Genomic DNA, 13,173 nt, shown 5'->3' with positions numbered 1-13,173 from the left:
AAGATCTGACTTTGGTCTGTACAGGCCTCTCTATGTCACCGTAGTATATCAAGGGAAGTGTTCTCACTGCATGAGGATTGGTGTAGCTGTGCCTCTGTCTGGGACTGTCGCCAGACTTCGGGAAGCAGTATCTATGGAAACAAAGATCCCCACTGATCAGGTAATATGTCTGCTAATGCCGATTTTGCTAGGAACCACAAAAGTGGCTTTCTGTTCCTCCTGGAATTTTTTAACAGTTCTCTGCCAGATATGGTTAGATAGAAATGTCATATCAGTTGCTTGTGTGTTGAGGAAAAGGGGATATTAAGACCTAGGGGAGAATAAGGTACACAAAAGTTTGTGTTTCATTTAGTTGTGTGTACATTTTTAAAAGGAAAGCTTTGACTTTACCCTAAGAGTTTCCTTTTTTTCTTTTAGCTTTGTTTGTAAAGTACAATTACTTAATTCCCTTCAGTTATACTTATGGAGGCTTATGTAGGAAGAGCATCCCTATGGTGTTTGAAAGTCGGAGAAGCTTACAGAACCTGAGCCATGGCTCTTAAAACACCTTCCCGTCATGGTGATGAGCACAGGCATCTGGCTAGTTCTTGCACATAGATACTCAGTTCTGTTTCTTTTCTAATGAAAGCTGGATCTGTCTCTTACTTTGTTTAGATAAGAGAAAGGAAGTTGTGTGCCCACCCTCCCCTTTCTTGTTTGGGTAAATTTTTGATATTTAAATCGGCCCAAAATACATTTGGCCTGTTTATGACTTGACATTTTTGCATACATTTTTTTTTACTCAGTTCACTTTTACGATTTTATTTGGAAAAACATTCTGTACTTAGGTTTTACTAAGGAAAGATGATTTAGTGGCTGAGTACTTTCTCCTTAGATTCCTTCTGGAAGCTGTCCAACTTACATAGTGAAGGTGTTATGTGCTTTGGCTGAAGATGTCCTCATTTAGGAAGTTACCACGATAAAACAAATACCACCAGCAGTGTTGCCCTTAGAAGCAAACATCGTACATTTTCATAGGCCCAGTACTGGCACATTCATAAAATGTGCATGTTCTTCCTTACTCTTAAGAGCTCATTAATTCACTTTTTTCCTTCAGGATGAGGGCAAAGACATATAGGAAGGGAGGCCTTGGTATGTGTCCAAGGCAAATCTGGTTGTCTCTTTAAAGCTTTTGGTACTGTCTGTCTCTTTCCCCATGCAGTTTAAATGAGTGATATAACTACAAGTTTGTTTTGACCTCAACTTGCTGGAGAAAGTGGATTATATCTGCATGCTCACCTGCAGAAAAACAATGTGGGCATTAAAATCATTAGGTAGAAAGTATGCCAGGAATATTTTCCTTGGAGTATTTGTGGTCTGTGCCACCCAGCCCCCTTTCACCTCATAGACTCATAGTATGTTTGTGTTAGTAAAGGGAACCTTAGAGGCCCAGTCCAAACCCCTCATTTGAAGGAGGCCCAGAGAAACCATGTGACTTCTTCAAGGTCACAGGGCTGGTTTGTGGCAGGCTGGGACTGGAGCCTCCTTATGACCAATTCAGTGCTTTTTTGCTAAACGGTGCTGCTGAGCATGTAATGAAGTTTCTAAGTGTCTCTATTGTTTTTAACCCATCTTTTGTTTTTATGTTTTACTTTGGAATGTTCAACCATTTCAGGAACAAAACTTAGCAAGTATCTCATTAAATATCTTAGAACTAGGGGATACTAATTTAGTAGTAGGCTGTAAATTCATTCTTACTTTTTCCTGTGCATATATTTCATTTACTATTTTATAAAAGTGAACTTGTTTTTCACGTTGCTTCTTTTTACTTAGGAGATTTTTCCATTTTAGTGCAACTATTAGTAGTTCATTCTTTGTTATAGCTTTATAATTCCAGTAGGCCTATATTATATTTAACTAGTTTCTGTTGTTGGACCTATTGTTGGACATTTGAGTTGATTGCAGTTTTTTCCTAATACAAATATTGATGGTTATTTGATATTTTTTTAACCTGGAAAGAAGAAAATTTATGATGTAGGAGAAAGTCTGAGTCAGATGTGGACTCTCTCCTCACCATGAGCCTGAATAGTTGGTTGTATAACCTCAGCAGCTCACTTGACCTCTTTAGTTTGTTCCTTTGTGAATCAAGGGGATAAACTCTGTGATCTCCTAGCTCTCTTTTTCACCAGAACTTAGAGGAACTCTGGGTTTAGTGCCATAACATTCTAAGGACAGAGTATGTTCTATAATTACAATGTATGTTGTGTTTCCAAGATTCTGTGTTAAAGGCAAATAATGTGGGCCTGTGACATGTATTAGAGTCCTCAGAGAATCAGGTCCTGATGTCCTGGGGAAGTTCATGCAGAATTGGGAGAGTCATTCATATCGACTTACTGCTTATCCAACTATTTACATTTTTACTATTTTTAGATTGTGTTAACGGAAATGTACTATGATGGGTTTCATCGTTCCTTTTGTGACACAGACGACCTGGAAACAGTCCATGAAAGTGATTGCATTTTTGCCTTTGAGACTCCAGAAATATTCAGGCCTGAAGGAATTCTCAGTCAGAGAGGTAAATGAGCATCTGTTTCCATAATGCCACAGAATAGATTTGTGGGTCAATAACTCTCTACCCCTTTAGATGTCTAATATATGATGGTATAAATTGTGGTAAAAATACTCATAATACATTTTTTATAATGGTATAAATTTTATGGTAACATATTTTCCTGGAAGAAGGCAATTCTTACTGCTTTAGGCAAAGGTATTTCCTTAATTTCTAATGTTTCTGGAACTACCTATGTCCTCCCTTAAGTGGCCTCTTGGGCATTTTATGACAACACTTGATTGATGTAAAAATTTTCTTTTTCAGTATTTTGCTTACCAGCTCTGATGCTCAATTTCTAAACTCTAAAATCTTTAATGTAGAAACATTTTCTTGATACTTACTTTTAAGAAATTTGCCACAAACATGTTGCATGCTTTTAATGTTCCCTAGTTTGCTGCGAATTTATTTCCCCATCTCCTGTCTCATTAGCTCCCCTTTTGTCTCCTCAAGAAGCCCTTTGCCCTGTCCCCTCTCACACCCTCTCTCTGTCCCTGGCCTAGTCTTAAGCAATCACTTTCTGTCTACAGATTTCCCTCATCTAGACATGAATGGAGTCATATATCATGTGACTTTTGTGATGGGCTTCTTTCCCTTAGCATGTTTCAAGGCTTATCTATGTTGGAGTGTATATCAGTCCTTCATTATTTTTTATGGCTGAATATTATTCCATTATATATGTATATACCACATTTTGTTTATCCATTTATGCATTGATAGACATTTGGGTTGTTTCTACCTTTTTGCTATTATGAAGTAGTGCTGCTGTGACCATTCATGTGCAAATATTTGTTTGAATAACCTGTTTTCATTTCTTTGGAGTATATACCTAGGAAGGGAAATGCTGGGTCATCTGGTAATTCTCTGTTTAACTTCCTGAGGAACTGCCACACTTTTCTGCAGTAGTTGCATTATTTTTCATTTCTATTAAGAATATTTGAGGGTTATAATTTCTCCTCATTCTTGCCAACATTTTTTATTTTCTATCTTTTTATTATAGTCATCTAGTGGATGTGAAGTGGTACCTCACTGTGATTTTTATTTAATGATGTATGATGCTGATCATCTTTTCATGTGGTGGTTGGCCATTTATAGATCCTCTTTAGAGAAATGTCTATTCAAATAGTTTCTCTATTTTAATTTTATTTTTTAAGTATATTTTATTGATTATGCTATTACAGTTGTCCCATTTTTTTCTCCTGTTTATCCCTTTCTGCCTGGTACCCCCATTCCCTTCAGCATTCCCGCCCCCTTAGTTCATGTCCATGGGTCATACATATAAGTTCTTTGGCTTCTCCATTTCCCATACTATTCTTAACTTCCCCCTGTCTATTTTGTACTTACCATTTATGCTTCTTAATCCCTGTACCTTTTCCCCCATTCTCCCCACTCCACCTCCCCACTGATAACCCTCCTTGTGATCTCTATTTCTCTGGTTCTGTTCCTTTTACAGTTGTTTTGCTTTTTTTTTTTTTTTTTAGGTTTAGCTGTTGATAGTTGTCAGTTTGTTGTCATTTTACTGTTCATAGTTTTTATCTTCTTTTTCTTAGATATGTCCCTTTAACATTTCATATAATAAGGGCTTGGTGATGATGAACTCCTTTAACTTGACCTTATCTAGGAAACACTTTATCTGCCCTTCTACTCTAAATGATAGCTTTGCAGGGTAGAATAATCTTGGATGTAGGTCCTTGCCTTTCATGACTTTGAATACTTCTTTCCAGCCTCTTCTTGCCTTCAGGGTTTCTTTGAGAAATCAGCTGACAGTCTTATGGGCACTCCTTTGTAGTTAGCTATCTCCTTTTCTTTGACTGCTTTTAAGATTCTCTCCTTATCTTTAATCTTGAGTAACTTAATTATGACTTGTCTTGGTCTATTCCTTCTTGGGTCCAACTGTTTTGGGACTCTGTGAGCTTCCTGGACTTACATGTCTATTTCCTTTGCCAGATTAGGGAAGTTTTCCTTCATTATTTTTTCAAATAAGTTTTCAATTTCTTGCTCTTCCGCTTTTCCTTCTGAAATCCCTATGATTTGGATGTTGGAATGTTTAAAGTTGTCCTGGAGGTTCCTAAGCCTCTCCTCATTTTTTTGAATTCTTGTTTCTTCATTCTGTTCTGGTGGAATGTTTATTTCTTCCTTCTGCTCCAAACCATTGATTTGAGTCCGGGTTTCCTTCCCTTCACTGTTGGCTCCCTGTATATTTTCCTTTATTTCTTTCACTTTGTATAGCTTTCATTTCACTAGCTCAACCATTTCTGTGAGCATCCTGATTACCAGTGTTTTGAACTCTGCATCTGATAGGTTGTCTATCTCCTCATTGCTTAGTTCTTTTTCTGGAGTTTTGATCTCTTCTTTCATTTGGGCCACATTTCCTTGTCTCAGAGTACCTGTTATGTTTTAAGGAGCAGGTATTTGCCTTAGGTATTTGCCAAGGTAGGGCACTTTGCTACATTGTGGCACTGTATGTGGGAGAGGGGTCAGAGAGGTAACAGTGCTAGTTCTTGGCTCTCACTTTGCTTTCAGTTACTTTTCCCACTTCCCACAAGCAAATTGTGCCCTTTCAGGTGCTGTCCTGGTGCTGATTCCTGGGTGTGTGGGCTTGTGTATGTTCTAGGACCCTATGACCCTTTCCAACGGACTCTTCTGTGAGACTGGCAGTTTCTCTCACTACTGTAACCCCTACAGGATTTTACAGCCAGAGGATTTAAGGCTTTCTTTTCCTGTGTTGGAACCCTGGGTTGCGTGGTATGTCTCATTCCCCAGTTGTTCCTTCTTGTTTATCCACATGCAAATGTGGGACTGCCTGGTCTGCCAGCTGCTGCCTTGCCTCATGTTCTCTCCACCCTACCTGCCTGTCTCTGCTCCTCCTCCCAGCCTGGATGAATGTTTTTTCTTTAACTCCTTGTTGTTGGACTTCCATACAGTTTGATTTTCTGGCAATTCTGGTTGTTTTTTGTTTTTAAATTGGTTGTTATCCTTCTTTTGGTTGTCTGAGGAAGTGAAGCATATCTACCTATGCCTCCATCATGGCTGGAACCCTTTCTCTATTTTTAAATTGGGTTGTTTGCCTTTCTGTTGTTGAGTTGTAAGAGTTCTTTATATATCCTGGCTATACCCTTACCAGATAAGTGATTACAAATATTTTCTCCCATTTCGTGGGTTATATTTTTACTTTCTTTATAGTATCTTTTCTTTTTTTAATTTTTAATTTTTAAATTACAGTTGATGTACAATATTATATTAGTTTCACCATGATTAGAATTAAAGCACTATGTATAAAACACTGTAGGTAGACATTCATGTAACTTACAAAGTGATCACTTTGATAAATCTAGTACCCATCGGGTACCATATATAGTTATTACAGTATTATTGACTGTATTCCTCTATGCTATAATTTACTTCCCCTTGACTATTCTGTATCTACCAATTTTCACCTTTTCCACCTATCCCCCACCAACCCCTTTCTCATTTGGCAACCGTCAAAATGTTCTCTGTATCTATGAGCCTTTTCGTATTCTGCTTGTTTGTTTTGTTTTGTAAATTTCACAGAAAAATGAAATCATCTGGCATTTGTCTTTCTCTGTTTGACTGATTTTGCTCAGCACAATACCCTCTGAGTCCATCTATGTTTGTTGCAGATAACAAGATTTCATTCTTTTTTTTATGGCAGTGTCATATACTATTGTATATATCTATCACCTCTTATTTATGCATTCATCTCTTTATGGATACTTAGGCTGCTTCCATATCTTGTCTAGTATAAATAATGCTGCAATAAGCTTATGGATGTGTATGTCTTTTTGACTTGTTTTGGGTTTCTTTGGATAGCTACCTAGAAGTGGAGTTGCTGAATCCTTCTTTGTCTCTTGTTATAGCCTTTGTTTTAAAATCTATTTTGTCTGGTATAAGTATGGTTAACCCCGCTTTATGTTTTGTTTTATTTCCATTTTTATGAACTATATTTTTCCATTCCTTTACTTTCAGTTTGTGTGTGTCTTTTCAACCTGAAGTGAGTCTCTTGTAGATAGCATATGTAAGGGTCTTGTTTTGTTATTCATTCAGTCATCATATAGCTTTTGATTGGAACATTTAATCCATTTGCATTTAAAATAATTGTTTTTTTAACAGATTTTATTTATTTTTAGAGAGGGGAGTGGAGGGAGAAGGAGAGGGAGAGAAACATCAATATGTGAGAGAAACATCAACGGGCTGCCTCTCACACACCCCCAACCAGAGACCTGGCCTACAACCCAGGCATATGCCCTGACTGGGAATTGAACCAGTGACCTTTTAGTTTGCAGACTGACACTCAATTCACTGAGCCACACCAGCCATGTACATTTAAAGTGATTGTTGATAGATACATGTTTATTGCCATTTTATTATTCATATTTTATGTTCATTTTTTTTCCTTTTTAAGGAAGACCCTTTAACATTTCTTTTAATACTGGTTTGGTTGTGTTAAGCTTCTTTAGCTTTTTCTTGTCTGGGAAGCTCTTTATCTGTCCTCTGATTCTAAATGATAGCTTTGCTGTGTAGAGTAATCTTGGTTATAGGTCCTTGCTTTCCGTCACTGAATACTTCTTGCCAGTCCCTTCTGGCCTGCAAAGTTTCTGTTGAGAAATCAGCTGACAGTCTTGTGGAGCTCCCTTGTAGGTAACTAATTGCTTTTCTCTTGCTGCTTTTAAGAATCTCTTTGTCTTTAACATTATGAATTTTCATTATGATGTGTCTTGGTGTGTGCCTCTTTGGGTTCATCTTGTTTGGGACTCTCTGTACTTTCTGGACTTGTATAACTATTGCTTTCACTGGGTTAGGGAAAATTTTTTGTCACTATTTTTTCAAGTATATTTTTAATTCCTTGCACTCTCTCCTCCTTCCAGCACTCCCATGATGCAAATGTTGATACACTTGAAGTTGTCCCAGAGGCTCCTTACTCTATCCTCTTTTTTTGGATTTTTTTTTCCTGCTGTTCTGACTGGGTGTTTTGCTTCCTTATATTCTAAATTGGTGATATGATTCTCTGCTTCATCTATTCTACTGTTGATTCCCTGTAACTTATCCTTTATTTCAGTTATTGTAGCCTTCATTTCTGACTTGTGCTTTTTTAAGGTTTCCATGTCCTTTTTTATGCTGTTGAAGTTCTTACTAAGTTCCTTGAATCATTCCATAGCTGTTGTTTTGAACTCTCTATCTGGTAGTTTGCTTACTTCCATTTCATGTAGTTTTTTTTTCCTGGAGATTTCTGCTCTTCTTTCATTGGGCCATGTTTCTTTGCCTCCTCATTTTGGCTGCTTCCCTGTGGTTTGTTTTTATGTATCAGGTAAAGCTGTTATGTCTCTTGGACTTGGTAGAGAGACTTTATGTAGTAGGTGTCTTGTAGGGCCCAGTGGTGCAGCCTTCCTGGTCACTGGAGGTGGGTATTCCACTTGTACCCCCTGTGTGGGCTCCTGTAGTAGTTAAGCCTTGATTGCTCTTGGCACATCACTGGAAGGGATTGACCCCCAGGTTAATCAGGTGTGAGGACTAGCTGTGACTACGCTGAGTAGCTGCTGTGCAGGGGCTGACCCCATGGAGTAGGACTGCTTCAGTGGGACTTTGGTGCTTACTGAGTTCCTCCCTTGAGTGTGTTGCTCATGGAGGTGGTTGGGTTGTGATCTGGAGTAGTCTGAAGGTGACCACTGGGTACACTGTCTCTGGGGCCTCCTGAGAGTTACAAAGTCAGCCTCTGCCTGTGCAGTGCCTGGGACCACCTGGCATAGGTTAGAATGATCTGCAGATAGCTGCTACTTGTGCTGGGCTTCAAGGTGCCCAGAAAAGGCCAAGCTATGAACCAAGGCCAGCTGTTACTAGAGCTAGGCCTGGGGTCACTTAAGAAGAGGTATGGGGTATGCAGGGTCCAGATGCTGTTTATTTGAGAGTTTTTAGGAAAGTCTGAAGCATGAATCAAGAAAGGTTGATTGTATGGAAAAGCCACTGGAAGCAGCTTGGGTGGGCTGGCAAGTTGGGTGGGACAGGGTCTCAGGGAACCACAAGGGTAGGGCTAACAGTGTGAGCCAGGCTGATGGAGACTCAAACATGGTGTCCTGTGGGGGAAGGCTCAGAATAGGAATAACAGCCTCTGTTAACACTTCTATCTGCGAGAAAGCTGTCCTGCTAGCCCTCACCCTGAAGCCCTTGCCCTGAAGCTAGCCAATTCCATTCCTCCCCTTGTGTCCCTGATGTTTTCAAGCTGCTGCCCCAACTTGAGCTCAGAGTGAATGAGTCTTAAGTCTGTGCAGGGACCCTTTCAGAGGAATGTTCAGGACTCCAGAAGCCCTCCATCTTACTCAGCCACATCTGGTTTTTATAGCCAGAAGTTATGGGGACTTATCTTCCTGGCAGTGGAGCCCTGGGCTGAGGGTCTTGATATGGGGCTGGGAACCCTCCCTCCTTAGGGATCCACAGCCAAGATATTCTTCCCATGGGTGTGGGACCAGCCCATTCTGTGTCTCTGCCTATCCTACCAGTCTACCTGTCTCCATATGTTCCCTTAGTTGCTTCTGTTCATGGTGACTTCAGGCATTCTGAATAGATAGTGTCTTTTGATGCATAAAAGTTCTTAATTTTGGTGAAGTATGATTTATCATGTTATTGTTGTTGCTTATGCTTTAAGTGTCATGTATGTAAGAATCCATTGCCAAATCCAAATCCGTGAGGATTTACCAGTTTTCTTCTAGAATTTTTATAGTTTTAGCTTACATTTATGTCTTTGATCTAGTTTGAGTTAATTTTTGTGTGTAGTGTGGAGATGATCTCTTTTCTCCTTTATCTGTTTCACCACACTGAATTCTCTGCAGTTGGGACTACATTTTGTTTCATCTTTCTGTACTGAGCAGTTCAGTATAGTTCCTAATACATAGCAAGAGCCCAATTAATGTATGTGTAAAGGTCTTATAATTGGTTCAGTGCATATGAGACTCCTATTTTCCCCAGTTTACAAATGAGGGAGGAGACTTAAAGGGTTGTACAGCTGGTGATAACTGGGCAGGCCTGTACTCTGAATGCAAGGCTAACCTCTCTGCAGGTGCTGGGTCTCCCCTTATCTCTTGAGGAATCCTGAGCACTTTTAGCAGAACAGGGCTTTCCAGCCTTAATCTGCAGAGAACCTGGGAAATGAGGCCATTTGCTGTCTCAGATTCAGGCTTCTATTATTTTTTCCTCACACCAAAGTTTTAAATAGTTAGGAACTGAAATCTGCTGCTCTTTTGTGATTTCTTCGTGGTGTTCAAGTTTGAAAAGTTTTCTTCCCACTAATAGCTTGATGAAAACTCAATGTTTCCTTAGTTCTAGTTTCTGTGTTCTTTTATTAAAATGCTAATTTATCTGGAATTTATTTTGGAATGAACTGTGTATTCATCATTTTACATTGCATAATGCTGATGTACTTCAGTAGGTTCAGCAAGTCTCATATTGCTGGATATTTAGGTTACTGCCAGATTTCTGCTGTGACTACTTTGGTTTAGACACTTTATTTTATTCTCCTGCTGCTGCTGTTATTATTATATTTTGGCTGGTGATGGTGGTGGGTAGTGGAGGGCTTCATTTTTTCTCTTCTCCAGTTGAAGTATCATTTCCTTAGGCTGTGCTTTCAAAGGATTAAGGAAATTAACAATTATTTACTCAAGCATTTATTGAGTTCCTGCTGAGTATGGGGTCTGTTGTTCCATGCTGCATTTCTTAGTGCCTCTGATTGAAAGATAGCTCTGCTTTGGGGCAGTTCTGAAGACCTTGCTTTCAGCAGCCAGTACAGTGGCAGTCGGATACATATTTTTGTTTACTTTAATGTCAGTTGGTATAGTTTAGGTGATTGTATTAAACTTCTTTAATGACTGCAAATCTAGTTAAATGTAGTTTTTTATAAGCCTGGCTTGTAAATCAGAAGAAATGACACTGGAATATTGAAGATCATTCCACTTATGCTAGCCTTTATTTTTAATTTTTAAAACAATTTACTTGGTTACTGGTTATATGACCACACTAAATTTGTTGCGGTAAATCATGTCTGCAGACTTGCCCTTCTAACACTGTATCTAATATTCACTGAAGAGTTTTAATTTTCAGTTTTTTAGCAGGTAAGTCTAGTTTAAATAATGGATGCTATAGAAATTATCTGAGTGACTATATGAGTCGTCTCAAATAGTTCATTTGTTCCTTTTTTTCTATTGGAATTTAAATTGTATGATGACAACTTAATTTCTCTATTGGGTAAATTTGTCATAAATGACTCAAGACTTTTAAAGAGATGAAGTAAATTGGTTTTAATTCTATTTCAGGAATCCACTTAAACAGCAATCTAAACCATGTAAAATTTGGCTTGGATCATCATAGACTGTCTTCTCCTACACAAGCAGCAGCAAAGCAAGGGCAAGTGGACTTACCCATGACAAGAGCAGGGACCGACAAGATTGTTCTATTAGTGTGTAACCGAGCCTGCACAGGGCAACAAGGGAAAAGGTAAAACCAACTTATTTTCCAGTAACTGCTGAGGCTTTTAAAAGTCTTAATGTTTTCAACTATTTTTTATAAGAGCAATAAAAACATTCTTACACTTATTAGTATATAGTTAATTTTTGATTCTGATATTTAGAAAGAGTATGTGTATAAGTTGACCTGATTTGAGGGCTTGGGAGGGGGAGAATATAAAATTAGGATGAATCTGAGTGAGAAAGGCTCTTCAATCCCATGTAGTTTTCTTTCTTTCTTTCTCTCTCTCTTTTTTTTTTTTAACTGTTGACACTATTACAGATGTCCCTATTTCCCTCCTCCCGTTTGCCCGCCTCCACCCAGCCTCTATCCTTCCACCCTTTCCCTCTGGCTATCACTACACTGTTGCCTGTGTCTGTGGGTTATGCATATTTTCATCTTTGGCTAATCCCTTTACCTTGTTCCATCCAGTTCTCCACCCCATCCCCCCTGGTAGCTGTCAGTCTGTTCCATGTTTCCATGCCTCTATTTCTATTTTATTCAGCCATTTATTTTGTTCATCAGATTCCACATATAAAAGGGATAATATGGTATTTGTCTTTCTCCGATTGGCTTATTTCACTTAGCATAATAACCTCCAGGTCCAACCATGCTGTCACAAAAGGTAAGATTTTTCTTCTTTTTTAAGACTCCATTTTGTAATTGTATAATACCACAGCCTTTTTATTCGCTCATCTACTGATGGGCACTTAGACTGTTTCCAGATATTGCCCTTCTAGCCCATGTAGTTTTTTAAAGGCTCCTTTCATATCTGTATATTCAGCTCAAGCTCCTTTTGGGGCCCCAGACTTACACACCAAATCCAGCTTTCTTAACACCTTTTTTAAAAAAATTCTTAACAAATTTAGATGGTATGTACACCTCAATCTGATGTTCCAAACTGAGCTCATGCTTTTTCTCTGTACACCTGACCTTCCTGTTTCCCGTCTCAGCAGTGGTACCACTCTTAATTCAGCATAAGCCAGAAAGTTGGGCATTGGAGATCTCTCAAATTTTTTCCCTCTGTAAGAACTTGTGGGCGTTTTAGACTGTCTTTTAATTAGCCTTATCACAATAGTAATATAATCTGAGTAATAACAAGCAAGATGTGGATCTACTTTAGGGAAAAAGGACTTTGTGTTCTAATATTTGTTAGGGTAGCATTTATATTAGCCTTTTAAAATGTTTCTTTGATAAGTTCCTTTTTAAAAGATGGTAAATAACAAATGCAAAATGTGTTGATATGTATATTTATGATGTTCATTAACAAATGCTTGAGTGTTTACAGTATGTTGGGCACTGCTGTAAACACTGGGGCTACACCAGCAAACAGACAGGATCTGCATTCTCATGGAACTTCTGTCCTAATTAGGACAGACTGGTTATAAACAAGCAACCCATTTAACTTCAGTTACTCCACTTTGAAGATTTTAAAAATGGGTGGGATGATAGAGTGTGCTGGGGCTTGAGGATGCTACATGAAACTGCGTCATGAGGGAGGGCTTTCTTGAGGAGATAGCAGCTGAGCCCAAGTGAGGCTTGGGGGTGAGCTGTGTGAGTTTCTGGGGAACAGAAGCCCATAAAGAGGAGACACCGAGTACAAAGACACTGAGACTAGAAGGAGCTGAGCATGTTTAAGGGACAGAAGAGAAGGGATGTTAGTTTCTTAGGAGTGAAGATATAGTTTATACGTGCTTGGAACTTATTTTACATCACTGTTGAGTGGCACTCTGAGTAAACTTTTTTTTTTAATTGGACTTAGGTTTCTTGGTGATTTTAGCATCTCTACTTGGGCCTAAGTCAGGGTTTATTTGATTCCTCATTTGTTCATTCACTTACTAACACATACTATTTTCTAGGCATTGCTGTTTGGGCTACTAAGATATGTAGATCACAGTTCCTGCTCTCAGTAACTCACAGTGCACTGATGGAGGCAGAAGAATAATCAGGTAGTGTTAGTGCTATGGTGCAGAGCACAGGGAACAAACCAGCAGGGTGCTTCCTGCAGAAGGATATCTCCGCTGGGTCGTGACATGGGTGAGTAGGACCTAGCATAGCAGGATGCTGGGAAGGCTGCT

General features: G+C 38.9%; 1 protein-coding gene across 1 annotated transcript in view; it reads left to right on the top strand.

The window, feature by feature from the left end:
• Window positions 1-13,173, top strand: part of USP31 (ubiquitin specific peptidase 31) — a 60,028-nt gene that overhangs the window by 25,908 nt on the left and 20,947 nt on the right. The window contains exons 5-7 of the mRNA XM_045848850.1: window positions 25-160; window positions 2,410-2,554; window positions 10,906-11,086. Of these exons, the coding sequence (XP_045704806.1) occupies window positions 25-160; window positions 2,410-2,554; window positions 10,906-11,086 (462 nt within the window). The remainder of the gene's footprint in view (window positions 1-24; window positions 161-2,409; window positions 2,555-10,905; window positions 11,087-13,173) is intronic.

Source organism: Phyllostomus hastatus, unplaced genomic scaffold (assembly GCF_019186645.2).
Source record: "Phyllostomus hastatus isolate PE091 unplaced genomic scaffold, TTU_PhHast_1.1 phas_contig_64, whole genome shotgun sequence".
NCBI lineage: Eukaryota > Metazoa > Chordata > Mammalia > Chiroptera > Phyllostomidae > Phyllostomus > Phyllostomus hastatus.
The sequence above is the reverse complement of the archived record's forward strand: the minus strand, read 5'-3'. Positions and strand labels throughout refer to the sequence as shown.